At 44.9% G+C, this 22,554-nt stretch overlaps 3 protein-coding genes across 3 annotated transcripts; 2 read left to right on the top strand and 1 right to left on the bottom strand.

Moving 5' to 3' along the window:
• Positions 1 to 7,435: 7,435 nt before the first annotated feature.
• On the top strand, positions 7,436 to 9,250 carry LOC133929052 (uncharacterized protein At4g08330, chloroplastic-like). The gene is made up of 2 exons (XM_062375638.1): positions 7,436 to 7,625; positions 8,366 to 9,250. Exons 1-2 carry the CDS (start codon positions 7,573 to 7,575, stop codon positions 8,763 to 8,765), a joined length of 453 nt encoding a protein of 150 aa, XP_062231622.1. The 5' UTR covers positions 7,436 to 7,572; the 3' UTR covers positions 8,766 to 9,250.
• Positions 9,251 to 10,391: 1,141 nt separating this feature from the next.
• Positions 10,392 to 10,983, bottom strand: LOC133929051 (histone H4). The gene has a single exon (XM_062375636.1). It carries the CDS (start codon positions 10,904 to 10,906, stop codon positions 10,595 to 10,597), a length of 312 nt encoding a protein of 103 aa, XP_062231620.1. The 5' UTR covers positions 10,907 to 10,983; the 3' UTR covers positions 10,392 to 10,594.
• Positions 10,984 to 16,171: 5,188 nt separating this feature from the next.
• Positions 16,172 to 19,605, top strand: LOC133929050 (protein NETWORKED 2A-like). The gene is made up of 2 exons (XM_062375635.1): positions 16,172 to 16,856; positions 16,972 to 19,605. The coding sequence occupies exons 1-2, from the start codon at positions 16,763 to 16,765 to the stop codon at positions 19,497 to 19,499; spliced, it is 2,622 nt and encodes an 873-aa protein (XP_062231619.1). The 5' UTR covers positions 16,172 to 16,762; the 3' UTR covers positions 19,500 to 19,605.
• The last annotated feature ends 2,949 nt before the right edge of the window (positions 19,606 to 22,554 follow it).

The following is a 22,554-nucleotide window of genomic DNA, read 5'->3' as shown; positions in this document are numbered from 1 at the left end:
GACTGGTATCGTGAGGTGAAGGGATTGGTACATGTGTATATCAAGGTTCAGTCGATATGATCTTTTGTGTATACTCGAGAGTAAACATATCCTGTTAGGAACCACTATTAATTTCGGTTTGGAAAGGATTTTCGAGTCATAGCCGTTTGTACATGAACCTAACGGGTCACATACTTAGTGGGTTGGAACAAAATATGCGAATTAGATTCGTATATGGGTTTTGATTGGATTGTGATCCATGAGAAGTTAGAGTCCTAAAGGGCTTCCAACGTGGGAGCCCATTGGCGAGCTCGATATAAAGAGAGTCGTGGGTAGGGCGTGCGGAGGTAGTGCCACTCCAAAACCCTAGACGTAGCCTTCCACACGATCTCCTAAAACCCTAGTCGCGCGTGCGGTGCTAGCACATTGGCACTTGTCGGAGGGTTAACTCCTGTCGCAGGGATCCTGAGGGACCCCTTTTTAGAGATTCGGCCTGGGGGATGATCCTGAATATGTTCGCCGGAGAAATAAATGGGTATAAATGCGATGGCCGGCAGGGTGGAACGATCTAATGCGGAACGAAGTAAATGCACTGGGGTTTAGACAGGTTCGAGCCGCACGGAGGCGTAACACCCTACTCCTCTATGGATACTATAAATGCCCTGAGAATGTCCCTCAAGGATGTTGCTGGTTACAAGAATGTTTGTTTATCCTAAAGCGTGGGGCTCCTTGTTCTTCCGTCTGCGCGTATCTGTTGGCTTTGGATGCTCTCGATCTTCTCTTCCCTTTTCTGCTTACTTCCTCTCGGATTTCTAGCGTCTTTCAAAGCTTGTCTTTGTCCGTGCTGTCGGCTGCTTTAAATACCCGCCGGCAGTAGCGTGCCCCGGACGGGAGGGCACGAGTTCCAAGGCACCATAAATGGAAAGGGCGTCATCATAACCTCTGTGCGAAGTGACCAGGGGTGGAAAAGGTGCCCTGCGCCCGGTCATCCGTCACCGTAAATGCACCGGCAACGGGCGCAGTGGAGAGGGCCCACCGGGCAGCCGCAGAGCGGCCCGGTGTGCCCGTCCTGTCTTGTTCTCCTGCCACAACAGCGCGGCAGACGGAACGTCTCGGCCCTCACGACGTTATCCCGAGGCGGGCCGGTTGGCACGGGATGGGACCCGTGCATTGAATGACCCCACGCCCTTCTGCCAGAATGTGGCAGGAACTGACACCGAGCGTGGCAGGAGCAGTTGGAGGTGACAGGCCACGTGCGCTCTTAAATGCAGCATCGGGCCTTTGACTGGCTGACACCTCATCAGTGGGCCCCTGTGGGGGCTACTTGTCAGAGGGGTTTCCTAGGTCGTCGGGGAACCGAGTGCTCGGGGGTCACTGTTCACCTCCCCGAGCACTCTCTACCGAGAATGTCCTTCCTTGGTCCTCGGGGAACCGAGTGCTCGGGGGCTACTGTTCACCTCCCCGAGCACTCTCTCCCGGGCATGCTTGTACGGATCCTCGAGGGACCGAGTGCTCGGGGGCCGCTGCACGCAGCCCTGAGCACTCTCTCCCGAAACTTTCTTCGGTGGGTCCTTGGGATACTTGGGTGCCCAGGGGGCCACCGCTCGTGGCCCCGGGCACACTTCTCCTGGTACTTAGCTTTCCTGGTTGTCAGGGGACTCGGGTGCTCGGGGGTCACCGTATACCTCCCCGAACACTTTCTTCCCGGCACTTAGACTTTACAGATCATCGGGGAACTTGGGTATTCGAGGACCACTGATTGTGGCCCCGAGCGCCCTCTCCCGAGACTTAATCTTTTTGCCTCGCGGAGGAGACCCCATGGGATGGCGCCACGTGGCGGATTGCTGGCCCAGGCTCGGTATTCGGGGACCCCTGGTTCCTGATTCACCGACAACGCTCAACGTTTCTGCCCAGTACGTGTTGATACTGTAGAGGCGCTGCTGCTATTGCGCTGATCTTCTTGGTCGAGGAGCACGAACGCCTGCTCAGAGTTGGTTGAGAAGCATGACCACCTGCTCGGAGTTGGTCGAGGAGCGTGACCACCTGCGCAGGACTGGTCGCTAATCTGATCGAGAAGCTGCTCGAGGAGTTTGACACGCACGACGTTGGATCGGTCTACTCCAACTCTTTTTCTGCTGCATTGCGCGTCAAGCAGTAACGATATATGATCTCTTACTAGCATGATTTCCTGGGTGAATTTGGTAGAAAATTTTTATTTTAGGCTAGCGTAGCATGCCCATTCCCCAACACCCAATGCCTTCGGAGCCACCGCAGCATGAGCTGGAGGTCACCGACACGTTCGCTACGGAGCCGACGACGGCATACCACGCAATAGTATGTGAGGATATTTCATTGTACTTGACTTTCATCCTTATTATTAAATGTGTTCTCTCATGCGTTGCAGGCGGACACGTGCAAGGACATCGGCACGAAGCTACTAGACTTCATGGACCACTAGAGTCGGTCCGACAGCTGACCCGTGTAAGCTGATGGCCAGTCTACGTCGGCTGGCACAGCGTTGCCTCGATGGGTTTCAATGTTCTTTGTGCCAGCGGATATCGGATGTCATCGAGCCTGCCACAAAAATGAGGTTGTCATAACACACTCGGGCTACGCCGCCATGCTTCCACATGGAACCAGCCTCGTCGTCTCAGTCACCACTGGTGCGGTACATGCCAACTCCTGGTTTCCACTCAGGTGCTTCATTTCTAGGTTCGTCACTATTAATGGTATCACTCGGGACTGTATCTTCCAATTAAATTATATTGTGATGCATGACATTTGACATAGTTGTACCATGCAATAGTTTCAAGCTCCTTTGACGCAGCATTCGGCTCGTCGCACTCTGTGACGGATGACTAGTTGTCGTTGCTCGCCGACAAGGAGGGCTCGTCGTAGACAGTGGGGGCATCTCTACCGACGTAGCCTGACCCTACCACCCCTACAAACGCTGCACGCCCTCGGCACCCTCAGCGTGACCACTTGACGTACTCCACCGACCACGCACGTCACAGAGCAGTAGGCCGCGGAGGCCGACGAGCATGCCCAGCAAGTGCACCCATGGCCATTGAAATACCCCTTGACTGTGTGGTTATACAGTACTTGCACATATTTATGTTATTTCTATTATGTGATTGTCATGTCATGTAAGATGTTTGTGTCGGTACTATGTTATCAGCTACGGTTTTATTACTCGTGTTCTCCTTCCATCCTAAAGCGTAGCATTATGCAATCTTATCCGCTTTCGAACGTGTCTATGTGTTGTCCTATCATGCAATAAATTGTTGACTTGCAACTTTCAAAATCAAAACCATGCGCATTACGAACCCTACTACAATTACGTATGCAAACAAAATCCAACATTACATGACATGGTACAAAATCCAATGTTACAAACAACACGATACATCGAAATATTACATAAGACTAAGGCAGTACATCAGGATATAATGCTTCTAGTCATACTGACTAAGAAATGAATACATCGATATTACTCTCAGTTGTTCTTCCGACCTGCAATGCTAGGCGGGATATAACACCTTCTAACGTTGCGGGATCCGCCTTTGCGCAATTTTTCATGTAGTTCCTCGATAACGATATGGAGGTGACGGATGTATTCTTAAATGTGTGGTTACATCCGTATGTCAATCAAGTACTGGAACCCACAATCATTCGTCCGAAAAAAAGTGATACATGAGGTAAGTAAATAGTGTTGACAAAATATGAAAGACAGTAAGTATTATTTGTTCCTACCTTGAAATGTGGATAACGGAAGAATCGACGGCCTATGTCACCGAAATGCTCATAAACTTGGATTACAATATCATCTCCATGTCGATATGGTGACCAAAAGGAAAAAGGAAGAGCATTGTGGTTTCCATAGAAATCTCTACCATAGACGTCTAAATAGGGGTGTAGAGGTGGTGGATCGATTAGGCCATCGAGAGGATGAGGATACGCCTTTGATACAAAGTGACCACATGATAGAGTTTTAAGCATCCTATCCTATAACTTGGGCACATTCTGACTACACGCAGTAAAATGATAAGGAAACACTCGCTTGTGATCTTATCCCTTCTTGTATAGTACCGCACATCTTTCTCTCTTTGTCGGCGGATGCTTTCGACATCCGCACGCCTCATTGCCTCAGCCTCCGTGTAGCCGTAGTTGCTATTTCCGAACAAGTGTGACTTCTTCTGCAGGATATACACTGAGTTCTGACTGTGCCTCATTATTTTCCAAATTTTTATTAAAAACATAAAAAAAAAAACAGACGTAACATGTCGTAACGTGCCGACAGGCTTGTCAGCTGTCAACTAAACTGACACCCATATCGGTATCTACCCGGAAGCATGTCGCCACGCGAAATGCCAATAGGCTGTTTCTACATATTCTGCGTGCTGACAAGCCCTCGAGCCTAGTGCTACGTAGTCTATTAGCATGCGGAGTACCGATAGGTCTTTTGTCGGTACTCCACATTCCGACAAGTAACTATTTTGTAATTTTATTTTTCTAGCTATTATTTTTGTAATTTTTCAATAAAATAATATTATTAAAAAAATTCCAAAAAATCCTAAGCGGCAAGTAAATCAAACTATTAGTAGCAGCTGTCCCCCGTATTACAAGAGAATGCCTGAAAGAAAATTGTTGCTGGAGGATAGAACAGAATAGTATTCGCTTAGAAATGCAGTAATTTCACACGAGGCATTTAGAAGACGGCATAAACTTTTTGATATCCTTTTGCGTTCCAAGCAAGGTTCTAGTTTGCTAAATACAAAGTGAATCCGCGTTTAAGACAGCTAGACTTAATACCTGTCTCTCCTAAACAAAGGCTTGGTATACTGATGAAATCACTTTCTGAGGGAAACTCAATGTGTATGGTGTGCTGTTCACCCAAATTATTTCTCATCATCGTGCAAAAGAAATGCATAATCATCTAGTATCTTTATGGAAACTCCCTTTTCAGCTTTCGGAACTGAAGTGAGGCCAAGTTGACAGTATATTTCGCGTCTTTTGTTGGAATTAGGAAAGTCTTGGTAAGAAGTTTCTAGTTAACACGAATACTGTTTGTTCTTAAAAAAACAAATAATCTAACCTACAGTCTCCTAATACCTTCTCTGTTCCTTTTCCTCCTGGTGGTTGTATAGTGACCTCTATTTAGGGAGTGACCTCTATTTTTAATAGAAGAAAGGTTACCTAGATTTTTTAGCTTTGCTATCCAGTTTTGGCTGATTTTAGTCCATTTTCAAATACAGATTTTCGAGCGATTACAACCGTGAAGGAAATGGTTCTTTTCCCTTCGCTATCCTCAATCAGTCAATTCCCCATATATTCATCTATCTTCTGGGCTCTATGATGGAGACACACGTGTCCTTAAACACTAGAACGCAGAGCTTAAAATCTTTGATCGCGTGTACTAACTGGCAGCTTAATCCATCCTAGATAGCCACAACCACAAACGGTGCAGAAATCACAATCACAAACGGGGCGGAAATGACGGCACGGCCACGGTGGTCAATGCGGAGGCAGCGACCTCGTTGGACGTGGCCTGCACGACGGGCCGTACCCGTCTAGTTGCAGAGGCAGCAGCTCGTCCCGTCCTCCTTTTCCCTGCACGGAAGGGAAGAGAAAAGGGTCGCCCAATCCGGCTTCACGGTTTGCGGCCGCTTGCCCCGGCACTTTCTTTTTAGCATTTTTAAGAGATTTTTTAAAATTTACTTCCTCATATAAAGAGTTTTTTTCAATAAAATTTAGTTCCTAAATCTACTTCCTCTCCAACAGATTATCAATACCACATTCCTTATACTTCAACAGATCAAGCTCTCTTCCCTCTCTTATGTCATTAATGGGTGAAATCTAACTGTCATATCTCATCGTATGCTTGGTTGGGTTCTCGTTGACGGCACGCACACAGGATGGCCACGAACATCGCGTCATCTGGGTGCACCCCTGCCTGCTGCATATCTCATAACAAAGCCAACGCCTTTGCGAACTCGTCGGCTACGCGCTCGCCACACGTGAGATAGAGCACAAAGAGCCCGTTGTGAAACCACATCCAGACTCCAATCCTCCCAAATCCTACATCGTCATGGCTCTCTCATCCCTCTTCCTCTCTGTCGCCTTGGTGAACTCGCTGGCCAAACGCGTGCCCCTGGTGCTCTCGTCGCCGCCTGCGAGCTCCTCAGTGCGCCGCACGCGGCCACGCTCCCAGCTGCCGCCGCGCTTGAGATGCTCCACGCAGCATCGCTCATTCATGACGACCTCCTCCAGGAAGTTATTATGGCAGGAGAGCTCCCCGGCGGCGATGACGGCAGCCACAACGAGGAGGACAGTGCGGTTGCATTGGTAGCAAAAACACTGCTTGCGCGCGGCGGCGGCGTAGTAGGCGGCGGCTGGGATAGGCAAAGCTGGAGAAGAGGGAGGTGGAGCCGAGCTCCCAGCGGGCAGATGAGTTGGTGGGCCCAGGGCGGTCAAATGTTTTTGGAAGTGAGGGGGTGTTTCCCATATTTAGCTAGCGAGAGGGAGGATTTTGGGTTGGTAAATATGAAAGGTGAGATTAGGAAGCTATTGAAGCTAGAATTTAGGGTGAACTTTTCTAAATTTAACTATTAAAATTAGGATCTAGAGACTCTTAGAGATGTTCTTAGGATCGCGGTTAAAGATGGCAATAGGCAAAATACCTGAGGATAGAGGCTCTCTAGACCTGTGCTAGCGAGCTTATACCAAAACCCGCACATGTACCCATCGCCCGCCACAAGCAGGAAACTGCACTCGCACCAGCCACACGTGAGCATCACGTGCCTGCGGGCGCGCCCGTGTACCTGTGTGCCTCGTGGGCGCTTGGCGACGACGACATCCTCCTGCGTGCTCGGCAAAGTGCCATGCAACAGCGGCGCCCTCCTGCATGCTCGGTGGCGAAGGGTGAGGGAGGACGGCGCACCGGCGAGGGCCAAGGGAGGGCGGCGCATTGGTGAGATTTGCATGAGTAGCGGCTCGCGAGGCCACGAGGGGCTTATGGCGGTGACGGTGCCCTCCTGGGCGCTTGATGGCAAAGGGCGAGGGAGGGTGACGTACCAGCGAGGGCCGAGGGAGGGCGGCGCGTCGGCGAGGGCCGAGGGAGGATGGCGAAGGGGGAGGGGGAGGGGGAGGGAGAACGACGAGATCTATAACGGAGAGGAAGCCGGAGGACGGCGAGATCTGCGTGAGTGGCTAAGGGGTAGAGAGAGGAGAAGAGTTAATTTATATACTTATGTACTTTGGATCCACTTTGCAATAGGGCAGGTATACGGACCAAGCACATGGACAAGTTATTTTCATATTCGAGTATATTGCCTATTAAATTTAGATTAAAACTCATACATATAGGTATATTCAAATATGTTGTCTATTAAATTTAGATTAAAACACATACATATAAGTAAGCACTCAAGCCTGTACCTGTGCTCATCGGATTTTTTACAATTCCTGCCCATTGCCATCTTTACTCGCGGCTCGCCCCTGCACTGTGCAGCCCAATCAGAACCCCTTTTCTCCCTCCCACCTCCCCCAGCCGGCTCGCGAGGCAGACTAGAGTTGATCCGGCAAGAGTGGAGCATGGCGAGGGCCCTCGCCGACAGGAGTTCCTCGACCAAGGACGTCGCCTACAGGTTTGCCCCCCTTGCTGCTCTCTGAGCTACTCGGATCAAAGAACTAAACCCTAGGCTTGTAGGAGTTTTGTGACAGGCAAAGTTTTGGTTTGATCTCTCTTTGATTAGTACCTGGATGGGTCTCTCTCTCTCTCTCTCTCTCTCTCTCTCTCAGGAAACGGCCATCTTTTTCTTCCTCTGGTGTTTTTTCACATAATTTTTGCCCCCTAAATGTAGTTTTTGTCTGACAATTTGATCTGTGTTGGGTGTTCTTGGGGATTCAATCTTGGAATCAATTTGCTGGTTTTTAGTTAGTGTTGGTTGCCAGCGATTATGGCCTTGCTAACGAATTAAGCTAGATTGATCAGATAGAAGAACGCACCAATTTGATCCACCGGCTTGAATTTGTGGCCTATCGTTCTTTGCAAGATATATGATCTGTGAGAAGCACCAGAACCTAAGAAATTGTAAGACATTATGACCTGTGAGTCTGTGACTCCGAGTAGCACTAGAACCCAGGGAAAGTAACTGAATGTGATACTGTGAGTACAAATTAATGTGAGCTGCTGAATTTTAGGTCCTGATGCTGATTAGAGATAGACAAATACTAGAGCAGAATCTAGGCATATGATGGCGTATAGATCACAGAATGGTTTGTGAATATGACGTTTCTTGTGGAAACGGTGGTAGTATGATAGTTTCAGTTGTGGAAGCGTGTAGGGTCAACTTTATGACATATGCTGTTTGTTTCTTACTGGCAGTTGTGGATACTGCGGCAATGCGTTAAACTTGAGCTCCTCGACACGCAACACAGCGAACATTGGATCCAAGTATGGCAAGCAGATCAGGAAAGGTGTTGTCTCATTCTTTGCAATTGATGACAGTCGTTTTACACAAACCGATGAAGTGAGTTGCATGCCCTACTTCCATTCAAGCCGTTCCTGGGGTTTCTTCAGAAAGAGGACACGCTTGCTCTGCCGGAAGTGTGGTGTTCATATTGGTAATGCTTATGAGGATGATGATTCCACCTTGTATGACGGCTCAGATGACCCGCACATGAGCCCCAAGGGCAGAAGCATGTCAACTCGGAAGAAATATGTTATCAAGATCAATGCACTGCAGCCCTCATCAGACAACTCTGGTGCTCTCTTCTCTCCGTGATGGCAATCTGAATTGCAGTCATGTGTACCTTTTCATGCCTGGCTACTCTGGTGTGTACTGGAGTACTGGACTGCGAACCTAGTAAATGCAGAACCAAAAAGTGCTTGATGTTGCCAAAACCTTTTTCAGAGGGATTTGCCATCTTTATTCTGCTTCAATCACCTTCTTGCCCATTCGTTATAGCCCTTCCATTTCCCTTCTGCAGCAGTGTAAGTGTATATTGACAGGACTACTGAATTTTGCTTGTGTTAATACTATTGTAAAATGGTAGGGGGGGGGGGGGGGGTTGTGTACTTGTGTGTACTGCTGTTATTGACGTTTACTGATGTTACAATTTTGAGACTTTTCATTTTGATATTCTGAGGATATGCACTGCTGCGGTATGCCATATGCGCTTGTAGATTTCAAAGGGTGTAATAAATGTATAGGAATACTGTAATCTATTTAATTTTGTCCATCTGAATGATCAAGGCTCTCTTCAGTTATTCTGTAAGGAGATCTTTTGTTTATATTTCGGAAGTTGTCTATGAACAGATTAATTGTAATTCATATGATCTGACTTGATATACTCCCATTTCATCGAAGTTATGATAAGTCATAATTTCTGCTGTATAATGTCTTTTCATGATGGATTATTTGATAATAAACAAGTAACTTGATTCTGTTTTTTATTAAGCACTAAACTATTTGTCCAGCAATGTTTTTTGTTTAGCGTGTTCCTCTGTACTTGAGTCTGTGCTTTGTCAGCCATTACTCAGCACTTTCTTTTTCTTTGACATTACACAAAGCGGAAACGAATCTGTATTCTGATAGATCATTTTGCACCTCCCATCCATCCTTCCCAATTCCAAGCTCTGGAGTCCAACCCACTGATACTGGTAAGCATAGAAGCTGATGTTGCTAGGGTTCCAATTGAATTCTTGTGTGCGGTTAGTAATAAGCTGTCCGTAGTACGAGATTGCTCTGCTGTAGCTACAAACTATCTTCAAGCTTATGAACAATTACGCTGGTAGTGACAAACCTGTCGATTAAAACTGCACGATGGAGATGCTAGGCGGCGGCGGCTGCTGCCAAAAGCATCATGCCGTTATCTTGCACAGGAGTTCTTGGCCAGAGACCAAAACTGTTCAGAATATGAAGTTAAACGAACAATTTATTACTATTCTACAAGAGGTTTATTCTCTGCTCCTAAAGGAAATCGTTGAAGAAAAATATGCTGATCTGACCAAAACTAAAAAGAAATTGAGACATATAGTGCCCATATAAACCCCACATTGCAAATCTAAGAGGTAACTGCTCAAGGAGGCCTAAGCTCACATTAAAAGTTGAGACAACATGGGGGAGAAACCTTGTTTGGCCACTGTTATGATCCTTTCTCGTTGCAAATAACATCCGTTGTTCTTGGTCACAGAAGATAATACGAATCAATAACTAAAGGGCGACCAAATCTGAAATGAAATTCACCTCAACCAATACTAAACCAGTGAACGGAAGTAGCCGCGTCTGCTACCCTGGCAATCGCAATCCAACCAGAAAACAAAAGAACGGCATTAAAGAATGTGACCGCACATGAAACCAAGAACAAGCAGCACTACTACAACCAGTTTACATACCAAAACCAAGGGATCCACGGAACAAGCTTTGTTTGATAAAAGAAAAACATAGTTGCACAGAACAAGCTTGAATTCGAATTTCGGGTCCAAGCAACCTTGTTTACAAACCTACTACAGCCAGACGAACTTAAACAAGCGAGTCTGAAACTTCTTGACCGCAAGACTTGTGAACACGGCCAGGCAACGTCGGAGCTGCAGAGGGGAATCGACGGCGCATCAGCCGCCAAAGCCGTAGAGGGTGCGGCCCTGGCGCTTGAGCGCGTAGACGACGTCCATGGCGGTGACGGTCTTGCGGCGCGCGTGCTCGGTGTAGGTGACGGCGTCGCGGATGACGTTCTCGAGGAAGATCTTGAGCACGCCGCGGGTCTCCTCGTAGATGAGCCCCGAGATGCGCTTCACACCGCCCCTCCTCGCCAGCCGCCGGATCGCCGGCTTGGTGATGCCCTGGATGTTGTCGCGCAGCACCTTCCGGTGACGCTTCGCGCCACCCTTACCGAGCCCCTTGCCTCCCTTGCCGCGCCCCGACATCGCTCCCGCCGATCCGGTTACTCTTCGAAGGAGGTGGTGTGGGATTCCAGCGAAGTGAGATTGGTGGTGGTGGTGCTTGGAGTGGGGATTGGGCGAGGTAGGGGAGGGGTTTAAAAGGAGGCGAGAGGTGGGAGGAGGGCGGCGTCTGCCGTTCGATGCGGAGAGAATGGACGGGTGAGATCGGGAACCGGGAGGGATGCCGCGGATCGGTGACGTGGCGTGAGGCGCGGATCGGTGAATTGGCGGGAAAGGTTATGAAGTTTCGTACGCACAGGCGCGGACTCGAAATTTGGATACGAAATTTCGCCCAATGGTGGCGGTTTATTTGAATTACAACTATATTTGTCACTTCTTGGTTTAAGATAACTTCAGTTTCATTATGCAGTATTTGGTTGTAGTCAAATATTTAGTTTGTCTAACTTTTTAGTCTTATGGTCATTTGTCATAGATATAATATTTTATCAGAAATTGCTTAAAATTAGTTAATCAATTTTTATTAAAATAAGTGTGGCAAGATTAACATTAGGAAGCAATATATGGTAAAATTAGTTATGACACTAAAGGACCCCTAAACTTTGTGTCATTCTAATTGGGTTTTAGTTCATATGCTAAGGCCACTTTACAAAGAGCATCTAATCATAAATTCCAAGTATTTGTTCTTTCCTTTTTGCGAACTTTCATTAACAGAAGAGACTTTTAGAGAGAGAAAACAAATGTCTATGCTAATTTCATGCTTTGAATTTTCTGCAAATTTTCGAATCAAAATATCTTGTTCCTTTCGATCTCTCCAAGCAAGTTTTTACGCTTTAGAAAGATAATTTGCAAAAGGATGCTACATTGACTAGATGTATGTTGAAAATCATACTTCACAGAGAAAATTATGGGGCTCATAAGTCATAACCGACAAATATACCAGACTAGCTAGTGAGCACGTGAAATCCACGTATAATGAGCTATAAAGTTCAGAAATACGACAACAACGTTATTCCTTTCATTAAAGATAGTGAAATTATGGATGGCAAAGAGGCAACTAAATAATCAAATACTGAAATACACCAATAACAGCTGAGATAACGTGTCAAAGCAAAGGTGAGTGTGAACAAAACAGATGTGAAATCCAGGCTTTTTGATGGGAGAAGTTGCATTGCAAGAGAAGGTTCTCCATAGTTTCTAGGTTGTCGTTATCCTAGATGGCTAGCCATACGAAGATCATGTATTTAAATAGCACCTATAGTTTTATAATTGTTTTATTGAACTTCGTGGACTGACTCATTTAGCGTTGTAGATTATAAATGGACTTTGATAAATAGTTGCCATTGGGTATGAAATGCTAGGAGGCAGTGCTTGATGTATATGATTATGGGGTTAGACGCTGCCCCATAACTCGCCGTACTAGACCATCGTTTTCTTTCTCTTGGCGATTCAGTAGAGGTTCAGAATATTTTCTATGCTCAAGGGCTAGGATAACAATATTCATGTCAAAGTGAAAAATTGTATTACCATTTTGGAGATTGCTAAGTGGTTAAAATTTATTAGATCTTGATCCAGTGAACGCTTTCCTTTTTGTCAGCTTTCTATTATTGGCTAATAGAAAATTTCTCTCTTTTTGGCTAACTTTCCTTTTTGTGGCTAACCGACACTTATTTTTGGTTTAGAAAATTATTGAAAGGTTTAAGGAATTGTTGAGCTAGGTTTTGAAATTGTTGAAGTTGGTTTAGAAAATTGTTGAAGTAGGTTTTGAAAAAAAATTAACATGTTAAGGAAAATGTTGAGCTAGGTTCTAAAATTCTTGACATACTTTCAAAATTGTTGAACTAGTTTTAAAAATTTGTTGATAGATCTCAAATTTGTTGATAGGAGTGTTAACTAAATAAAGATTAGTTAATGGCTTCCCCAGACGTGTCACTACGGTACTCAAATAGAGCCTTTTTGTTGGAGGTTTGTAGGGCACAAAAAATCTTGGTCATTCGCTAAAAGGAAAAAAGAGAAAGAAACAACGCATTACAGTAGCAGCAGCAATAGCCGATACCGTGGGCCGGAAGTTGAAAGGTCATGCGTTACAGCCCACAAGGCAGAGAAGTGGCGATTATTTTTATTTTTATTTTTCAAATTTAACAATTTTACATGGTCGTTTGAAAAATAGCAACTATAAACATCTATTGTCCATTGAAAGAGAGACAACTGCATATTTAAAAAATAGGTTAAAATATAACATTCTACTATTATCAAAATTTAAAACACTATGTAAATAGCCATGAAATTTTTTGAAAAAAAATATGTTGCAGAGGATACTATCATCTGCTCTTACAAAAAATTCAGCTCAAAATTTTACTTGTAAAATGAGAAAAAAAAAGATAATTGTACAACTAAATTTTTTTCAAATGCCTAATCATGCTATTTTTTCAAACGAATTCCTAAAATAGCTAAATTTGAAAAATTTAAATCTCTATCTACTTAAAAATATGTAGTGATTCCAGCACCAGACAGTACATCCTGCCCTCGCACCACTGAAGACCAGCATGCGACGACCGTCTCCTCCCTCCTCGGCGTTGATCCAACGTGGCTACGCTCGTAGGCGCGGCCACCCTCCCAGGCGGCAGTCATCAACAATGACGAGGACGCGGACGGTGCGTGGTGCATGCTCCAGTATGGGTGTAGTGCTGGAGTCGGCACGGTGGACCTCCACCGGGAGAGGTACCGTAACACAACGGAGGAGGCCCCCCGTCGATGCTTGCCATCGCCCATCCCAAACGCTCCTCCTCTTAGGTGCTCCGTAGCCTATCCGTTCACCACGCGTCGCATCGAGCATCGTTGCCTCCTCCTAGAGAGCCTCTCCACCGACCTCACCCTCGCCGACTTTGTCACCGCCCGTAGGGAAAAAGAAGGGGGAGGAATAGTTGGGAGGGAGAAAAAGGGTAGCCATCATCCTATGCGACCCTCCCAAGCGGACATGACTAGATCGTGGGGAGGGTGGTGGTCACCGCGGGGTGGCTGCCTCACTCAACTCCCACTCTTTTCCTGCAACACACGCACCCCAAATCTCTCGATAATCCTGCCCAAAAAATGCATAAGCACCACCATGGCTGCCGCCGAGCTCAGTCCCAGCGCGCTGGCGGAGGATGTTTGGTTGTCGCCGCTATCAGTGGCACATGTTCTCCTCTAGGCTTGGTAAATTCCTCGCCTTTATCTGCTTTCGTGTCACTGTCACTTCAGCATTACAGGTTGTTGTAGTGATGAGATCTAGCTCAGAAGCATAGTGATGATTGGTGAGACGCGGGTAAATTATTTGCAGTAGGCAATGGGACAAGGTGGATGGGGGCTAAGGTGGCCAATGGAGGCAGAGGTGGTGTCGAGAAGCTGAAGAAGATACTGGTCCTGATGAGGCTGAGACCGCTGACCAACAAGAAGATTGCAAGGGGGGACCCGACGAAGTGGGAGTGCATCAACAACACTACCATCATCTCCAAGAGTGTGTTCCCGGACCGGCCTACTGCCTCGATTGCATATTCATTTGGTTAGTGCTTCGCAAACTAGGTCTTTTTGTTACCACATTTGTGTTGTTCATATTGTTTTGGTCTTTCTGGTATACATAGTTCATTAGCTCTGCAACTTCTGTTCTCAATTTGGCTATCTAATCAGTTCGTTTGTATATATAGTGTATTTCAGTTGTATTTCAAAGAAAAAAAGTTCAAACTTTATAGTGTGTCATTTAACAATGCTCGAAATTCTGAATGTCCGTCTAACACCATTCCCAGATCATCAATTATTTATTGCTATATATACCATCGTTTGTTACTAGCAATTATGACACCTTTGCTAAGCTGATTATAGAGTAATGGTTTGACATGAAAAAATTGGAGCGACTCTTTTAGTGTAGCAAAATAGTCCCATAAGAAGCTATTTTGTCTTGAAATTAAACTGTGTATATTTTACAAATTGACTTGGATTATTTTATTGTAGTGGTCAAATTTTCATATTGCTAGAGTATAGATGATCAGTGAGGCTTTAGTTTGCTCTTTTTCACAAGTATGTGCTACAAAGTTGTCTTACTTTTCAGCTGTGTTGTTGTGTGTACCTTCTTTGACATACTACTCCAATTTTAAACAGGGTATTTTTGTTCTGACTGCAATACCAAATAAGTATATGAGGAAGGGGCCAAGGAAGTTGCCCTCTCTGTAGTTAGTGGCATTAATTATAAGTCCAAACCTGTTGCGTATATTTCTCCAATTTATTTGAATCGAATCATTCAATGAACTCAATGAATTTGTGTTTTTTTACACCCCCCTAATAGCAAGTATTTTTTTTTGCATATGGTCAAACAAATAGTGGAAAGACATACACCATGACTAAAATAACAGAGTATACAATAGTAGATATCTATGATTACATTGGCAAGGTAACCAAAAAGTCATTCCTTAGATTTTAGTTTATATCAGGACTTGAATTGGAACAGTTTTGCTTATCACATGATAAGCATGTCATTTCTTTTGTAGCATGAGGAGAGAGCATTTGCATTGAAGTTCTTAGCGATTAAAATATATAACAAAGTTGTGAGGGATCTTCTTAGTGCAGAGATCATGTCTCTTAGACTTTGGGATGATGTACAGGTCAGAGCAATAATTAGGGAGAGAGGGAGAGAGAGGGTATCCTGCTGTGCCCTTGTATTGCTAATGGTTTGATGTTGATTATTCTATAGAAGGAAACATACTTAGAAAACCTTACGGAGGTGATCGAGGGACTCAGACCACACTTTTAAAAATTTATTTCTGTGTGTGAAGGTGGGTATTGTTTGTAGTTTATTTAATTTCTAATTGATGATTATTGTCATCTCATGTGTATTTTGTTTGCTTGTACCAGCTCATAGGAGAACCGGGGAGACATACTTAAATAAAAACAGCTTCAGATCACATCAAATATTTAAGCTGGTTTGCCTACCACTTAGTTGCATAAAGAAAAGAAAAAGGCTTTGGTAGATTTGTCTAAATTAGTTGCTATATAGTTTTATCATTTATGACTCGTTTAATGATTCGTTTAAACTATTAAAAGTTCCGCTCGTGAGTTCTTGATAAGGACAAGTCAATAACATATTATAATATTATTGGCTTATCTGAAATCAGCATATACAATAGGACTTTGCATATGTTTAATGTTATTTTATATAATTTTTATTTCCTTCCTAACACATTGATACCCATCTAGTATAACAATAAAAAAAATCGAGAAGTGGCAGATCCGTATAACAAACCAGCCAACCAGGCCCGTGTCCACCGTACACCATCCAGCCCTCAGCCGCGCCGCGCCGCCCCGCGTTTCCCTGCCCGCCGCACGCGCCGCGGCCGCGCAGCAGGAAAACATCCGCCACCGCCACCCCCCGACACCGCCGTCCCCTCGCGCCGCCCTCCACGGCGCCATCCCTCCGTTCCACCACGGTAGACGTACACGTGCGCCTGTGGCACCCGATCCACCCGCGCGCCCCGCGAAACCCCCGTCAAGCCACGCCGCCCGCCTCTCGCGCCCGGCCGTCCACACGCACCGGCCGCGAGCGTCGCGCCCAGCCACCCGCCCGCGAAGCACCACCGGCCTGCCCAGCCGCGGCAACCGTACGAAAGAAACCACCCCCGTTCCCGTCCTATTTCGCCATGCCACACCCCGCCACCGACCCACCTCCCCCTCTTCTCTCCTCCGGGCCTTCCCCGCTGTTCGGCCCGCGCGCGCCACCCTCTCCGCAGGGGCGGTCCCCGACACGTCGCAGCCGTCCGTCGCGGCGCAGCGCACCCCACCACGTCGCGGCCGACGACGCGGAGCAAGAGGAGGAGGGGGAGCGCGCGGTCGCGCGCGGCGTGACCCCGTCCGGCTATGCTGCAACGCGCCGCGAGCAACGCCTACTCCTGGTGGTGGGCGTCGCACATCCGCACCACCCAGTCCAAGTGGCTTGACACCACCCTCGGCGGTGAGCATTCCCGTTGATTCACCTGTTGACTCCCTGTTGGCATCTCCACCATCGCATGACGACTTCGAATGGTGCATTGTTCACTGGATTTGCATTTTTATTTGTTGTTGTGCAGAGATGGAGGACAGGGTAAAGGCCATGCTCAAGCTCATCGGCGCCGACGGCGACTCGTTCGGCAAGAAGGCGGAGCTCTACTTCAGGAGCCGGCCAGAGCTCATCAACCACGTCGAGGAGATGTTCCGATCCTACCAGGCCCTTGCTGACAGGTACGACCGGATATCCAGTGAGCTGCACAGGGCCAACCACACCATTGCCACCGTGTTCCCGGACCAGGTGCAGTTTTCCATGCAAGATGGGGACGGCGAGGGGTTCCCGAAGGCGATCACCGGGATTGATCTCAGTAACTTCAAATTCCCGGCGCTGGAAGGCTTGTCCATGGGCTCGCGGGGCACGAGCAGGGGTACCAGTCCAGTCCCAAAGAGGGGGGCCCAAGGGCACCGGAGGGTCACCTCCCACATGAGCAAGGAGAAGGCGCAGGAGGAAATCGACAAACTGCAGAAACAAATACTGGTGCTACAGACCGAGAAGGAGTTCTTGAAGACCTCTTACGACAGCGCACTAGGAAAGTATCTGGACATTGAGAAACAGGTGGCTGAGTTGCAGGATGAGGTCTGCAGCTTGCAAGATGCTTTTAACACTGGTGCGTCCATTGAAGACAATGAAGCCCGAGCGCTGATGGCTGCAAAAGCCATTGTGTCATGCGAGGATACGCTGGTGAACTTGCAGGACCAGCAAAAGAGATCATCTGAAGAGGCAAAGGTGGAGTTTCGACGAGCCAATGAGGCAATGGAAAAGCTGAAAACCTTCAAGGATGGATGTGGGCTGCCTCATGTGCAAATGGATGGGCACGATGAACATGACACAGAACTGAGCCATGCAGTGCCGTTTGAGGATGTTGATTATTCTGCTCTGAATGACGGCAGGCTTGACCTGCATGAAATATGTCAAAAAGTCAAAGAGCTAATTGAGCTGTACCCGGAGCTATCAGTCGCAGAATTAGCGGATAAAGTCGATCGACTTGTGGAGAAGGTAATCAACCTTGAGCTTGCTACTACTTCACAGAATGCTCAGATCAATATAATGAGGACTGAGATAGATGACCTGCACAAGCGCCTCCATGCTTTGGAGGAAGACAAGGCGGCTTTGGTTGTTGACTCCAGTAACTTGGAGGAAAGGTTGAAGAAAGTTGAAGAGGTGCTGCAAGAAGTCCAACAAATTGGGAAGTCCATACAAAATGGGACACAGAACATTTGTAAAGAGTTGACTGAAGCCTCCCACGAACTTACTGAATTCGTCGAAACATTACATGCTCCTGAGCCGCAAATCAGTGATGTCGTGGATTTATCGCAAGACTCCAAATGCAAAGCCTCTCTGGAAGACGATTCAGAACTAACAAGTCTGTCTGTCAAAAAGGAGTCATCCGATTCTTTACATGTCACTACAAGTGAAACCAATAAACACGATGAAGGCCCAGAAGGTCCTGTAGCACAGGAACAGCTAGTTTCAAACGAATCAGAAGGTGAGGAGAAGATTCTATTAGAAGAATATGCATCTGCACTGCAACACTACAAAGATACAGAACAAAGGCTTTCGGAAATTGAGAAGACAAATCAAGATTATCATCTTGAGGCAATGTCAGAACTGAAGGAACTGAAGAGTGCCAATGCAACAAAAGATGAGGAGATAAACTCTCTTAGGCGCATGCTAAGTTCTTTACAGAAGAAGATGAGTGCTTCTGTTACTGAGAGTACAGAGAAGTCTGAAGAAACATCCAAAATAAGCACCAATCCTGCTACAGAAGACAAAGAGATTGCTGAGATAGAGGAATACATTAGGCAATGCCAAGTTGAAGACCCACGTGCATGTTCAGTTGCAGAGGACAAATTTAGATCAGAGATTGACAGGGTGTTGGGGGAAAACTTGGACTTCTGGTTGAGGTTTAGCACATCATATCATCAAATACGGAATTTCCAAAAATCATTTGACAAGCTAAAAACTGAGATGGATAAATTGACTGATGAGCAGGCTCAGGGGGGTGCTTACGGTTTTGCTGCTAGTTATCAGGTAGCAAAGCTGGAGTCAGCAGTCCTAGAAAAGAAATTTCGGGATTTAAATACAGATCTTCAAGTTTGGATGGAAAAGAATGTGCTATTGAAAGGAGAGGTAGAGAACAGATTCTCATCACTGTGCAGCATACAAGAGGAGATGTCAAAGATCACAACTCTGGATAGAAGTGATGAAGTTCACTTCACCCCTTTCCAAGCTGCGAAGTTCCAAGGAGAAGTGCTTAATATGAAACAAGATAATAACAAAGTTGCTAAGGAGCTAGAAGCTGGGCTGGACCACGTAAGAGGCCTTCAAGTGGAGGTTGGGAGGGTGCTCTTGAAGCTCAGAGAGAATCTTGAGCTATCTGAAGCAAGAAGCAATCGAGCCCAACAAAACTTCCGGAACCTGTCAACAAAAGCCGGGGTGCCCCTTAGAACTTTCCTGTTTGGCCCAAAGCCAAAGAAACCATCACTCTTTTCATGCATGGGTCCTGGGGTGCATAAGCAACATGGTGGCTCAAAGGTTGGGCGAAGATGAGAATTGTTGGTTCATCGGCAATTTGTTTTTTGATGTTTACAGCTAAAGAGATCTCAATGTACATGACAATTGGTATGTGGTAAATGTGGTTTCTCTTAGGCCTTAAATGTAAAAGACCCTCATCTATTAACTCAAATTCGGTTTGTGATTGTCCATTCATTTCCGCCCATGGTTCAATTTACCGACCGGAGCTCGACCGAGCTCCGGCGGTAACCGAAAATGCGCGATAACCATGGTTACCGGTCAAAAATTCAAAAAATTCGGAGAAAATTCATTTGGCAAAATTTGAATTTTAGAAAAAAAATTACGATTTTAGCTGTTCGGTAACCGCTCGGTTTTGGTCGGTTACCGAGCGGTTTGGGTCGGTTACCGAGCGATTTTCTCGCATTTTTGAATTGGTCGGTTACCGAGTGGTTTGGGTCGGTAACCGCTCGGTTTTCTCGATTTATCGAGCAGTTTTATCGAATTTCAGCGTAGTTCAACAAAAAATCCAAAAAAGGGCTCAACCTTGTAAAATCAATAACTAATTCATCTGAGCTTCAAATCAAGTGAAACAAATTTTGTTGGCTTTCTTGTAACATGATCTACATGATAAAAGTATTTATACTCATAAAAAAGTTCAAATTTTTTTGTGAGAAATTGTATTTGTTAAACCAAGTTAAATGCATAGTTTACTCTTTGCTAATCCAAAAATCATGAAACTAATTTTGTTAGTCTTCTTACATGATCCTATGTCTTTTAAAAATACATGAACTCATAAATTAGTTATTGTAACATGCATGATTGTGTAAATGTGTCGCGACTAGATTAATTCATAACTGACCCATGAAACCTCAAAAATTAGTGAAACCACTTTCATTAGCTTATTTATACTATGATTTACGTATAAAAAATAATAGTAGACATGAAAAAGTTAATTACAGTGCTGTTTCTTAACATATTCACTTTATGCTTGTGAACTTTGTAAAAATCATAGAGAATTTAATAAAACTCCAAATAAAGTGAAATCATTTTTAAAGATTCTCTTAAAATATGTTTTATACAAGAAAAATATGTGTTTGCATGTTACATTTTTTCTTAACGTGAGTTAATAACTGAGCCGCACGTTTCAATTTTTTTCATTTTTTTCAAACTTTCTCCCTATAGAATATGATGCAAATGACATTATTTTTGAAAACGTTTTTCATAAAAGGTCTTAGAATTGTGTCTAGTTTTTTTAAGATTTTTTTTGATTTTTTTTCTCGAATTTTTTAAATTCAAATTTCGGTTACCGTTCGGTTTCTGAAACCGGACCGGACCGAGAAGGTCGGTAACCGCGATTTTTGGGCGGTTACCGACGGTTTTTTGAACCCTGTTTCCGCCTTGATATTTTGCCTACATGACCTTAATGCCAGGACAAAATTTGATGGAAATGTATAATTTTAAATTCGTTTAAAGTGCTCATGTTACTGGAAGATACTGTGTTGGTGCCCCTCAATATCTTCAGTTGACCAAAGTACCAAGCCGACATTGATCCGATGATGAGTACCCAATAACAAAAAAGATGGTGCAACTGTTTTGTAGTCGACCTCCTGGGACAAATTCAACTCTTCAAAGTGTATCATATCCTGTCATTTTTTAAACCTTCTGGGTATCTTTAGTAATATAGTGGGAGAGAGCATAACTTACAAAGTTAGTCTTTGTGCATAAGCAATATTGTAGTGATGGATTAAATCAAACTTCGTGTTGTTTCTTCTCTAGCATAACTAACTTTTTGGTTATTAGAATTGCTGGTATGCACAATATTCTTGTACTTTTTTCTGTTGGTGATCTTTTCAGTAGCCAGCAAAATGCCTTTTCAGGCCATGCAATCTCGGAGAAGCATTACGGTCCCAACAGCAATCTTACTCTCAGATGGCAACGTATCTCTTGTATGCATGGTGTCAAACTGTCAATAGAATGACAAGTTGCCTGAGGTGTCGGTTCCATTGAGTTTTTTTTATGTCCCCATTCAAAATTGATTTGCTTATAATACTTTGTTAGCATAATCAAATGAAAGGGCAAGTCTCTTAACAAGTCTGAGGGCCTTGCTATTTCCTTAAAGAATGCAAGAAAGATGTGACTGCTGGTGTCTGTGAATTCAAGGAAGTAGGCTGTCAGAATCTTAGCTCAGATGGGCTTGATCAGGTACATTTCATATCAATGCTTTAGAAGATACATCATATAATGCTTCCTTCGCTTTTCTTTTATACATGAACATTTTAGTACTTTCTAGGAGGCGACATATGAGCTGTCAGTTATCGGATATGACCAGTTCTTTTCTATCCACAAATACTCACTGTTATGAGCTCCATGTATAGTTTGCTTCACGAGGATACAATTTCGTTCTTTCCTTGTCTGCCAATTAGTTTTCTCGAAAGCTTCTCTGTTTCCTGAAGTTGTGGGTTCCTATTTCCTACTTTTTAAAAGTCAAATTCATATTATGGATAGCTCTATAAATATTTGGAAATGGTAGATATCTTCTAAATATCTATATGAGTTGTTTAACTGTTTGTCCAACTTCAGCACTTGTCATGAGTTATTTTAATTTTTTTCTACAGAACTGAAGATATATAAGCCCTACCTGGCAACCTCTAGAGTGTAGAGCCTAGAGTCCAGTTTAGGCTTAAAGCTCTAGAAGTTAAGAAAGGAGGGTTTGAGTTTCCTCCCAACAAGCAGCGTATCAATATTCAACCACAGTATGTTTATCTTCTACACCTCAATTTTTCTTCTCCATATGCTAGTTACTAGTCCTGTTGTCTTTGTAAGTGGATCCTGTTGACAAATCTAGATGTGAATTAAACATTTATTTTCTACCTCATCGCTAGTTACCGTTCTTAGTTGTTGGCAAGTGGCTTCATTGACAAATCGAAAAGCAAATTCAAAATTGCAGTTGAAAAGATAGGTTGCATGTGCATCATCAGTCCCAAAAGCTGGTCACTTATATGTTTAGCGTCTTCTTTACTTTCTTAAAAAGAAAAGGTGTTCTCAAGTTTTTGAAGAAGTGCTACATCTCTTAGCGGGTTTCTTAAAAAAA

This window comes from Phragmites australis, chromosome 9 (genome assembly GCF_958298935.1).
Source record: "Phragmites australis chromosome 9, lpPhrAust1.1, whole genome shotgun sequence".
NCBI classification, from domain to species: Eukaryota; Viridiplantae; Streptophyta; class Magnoliopsida; order Poales; family Poaceae; genus Phragmites; species Phragmites australis.
This window is presented reverse-complemented; position numbering and strand designations above follow the sequence as displayed.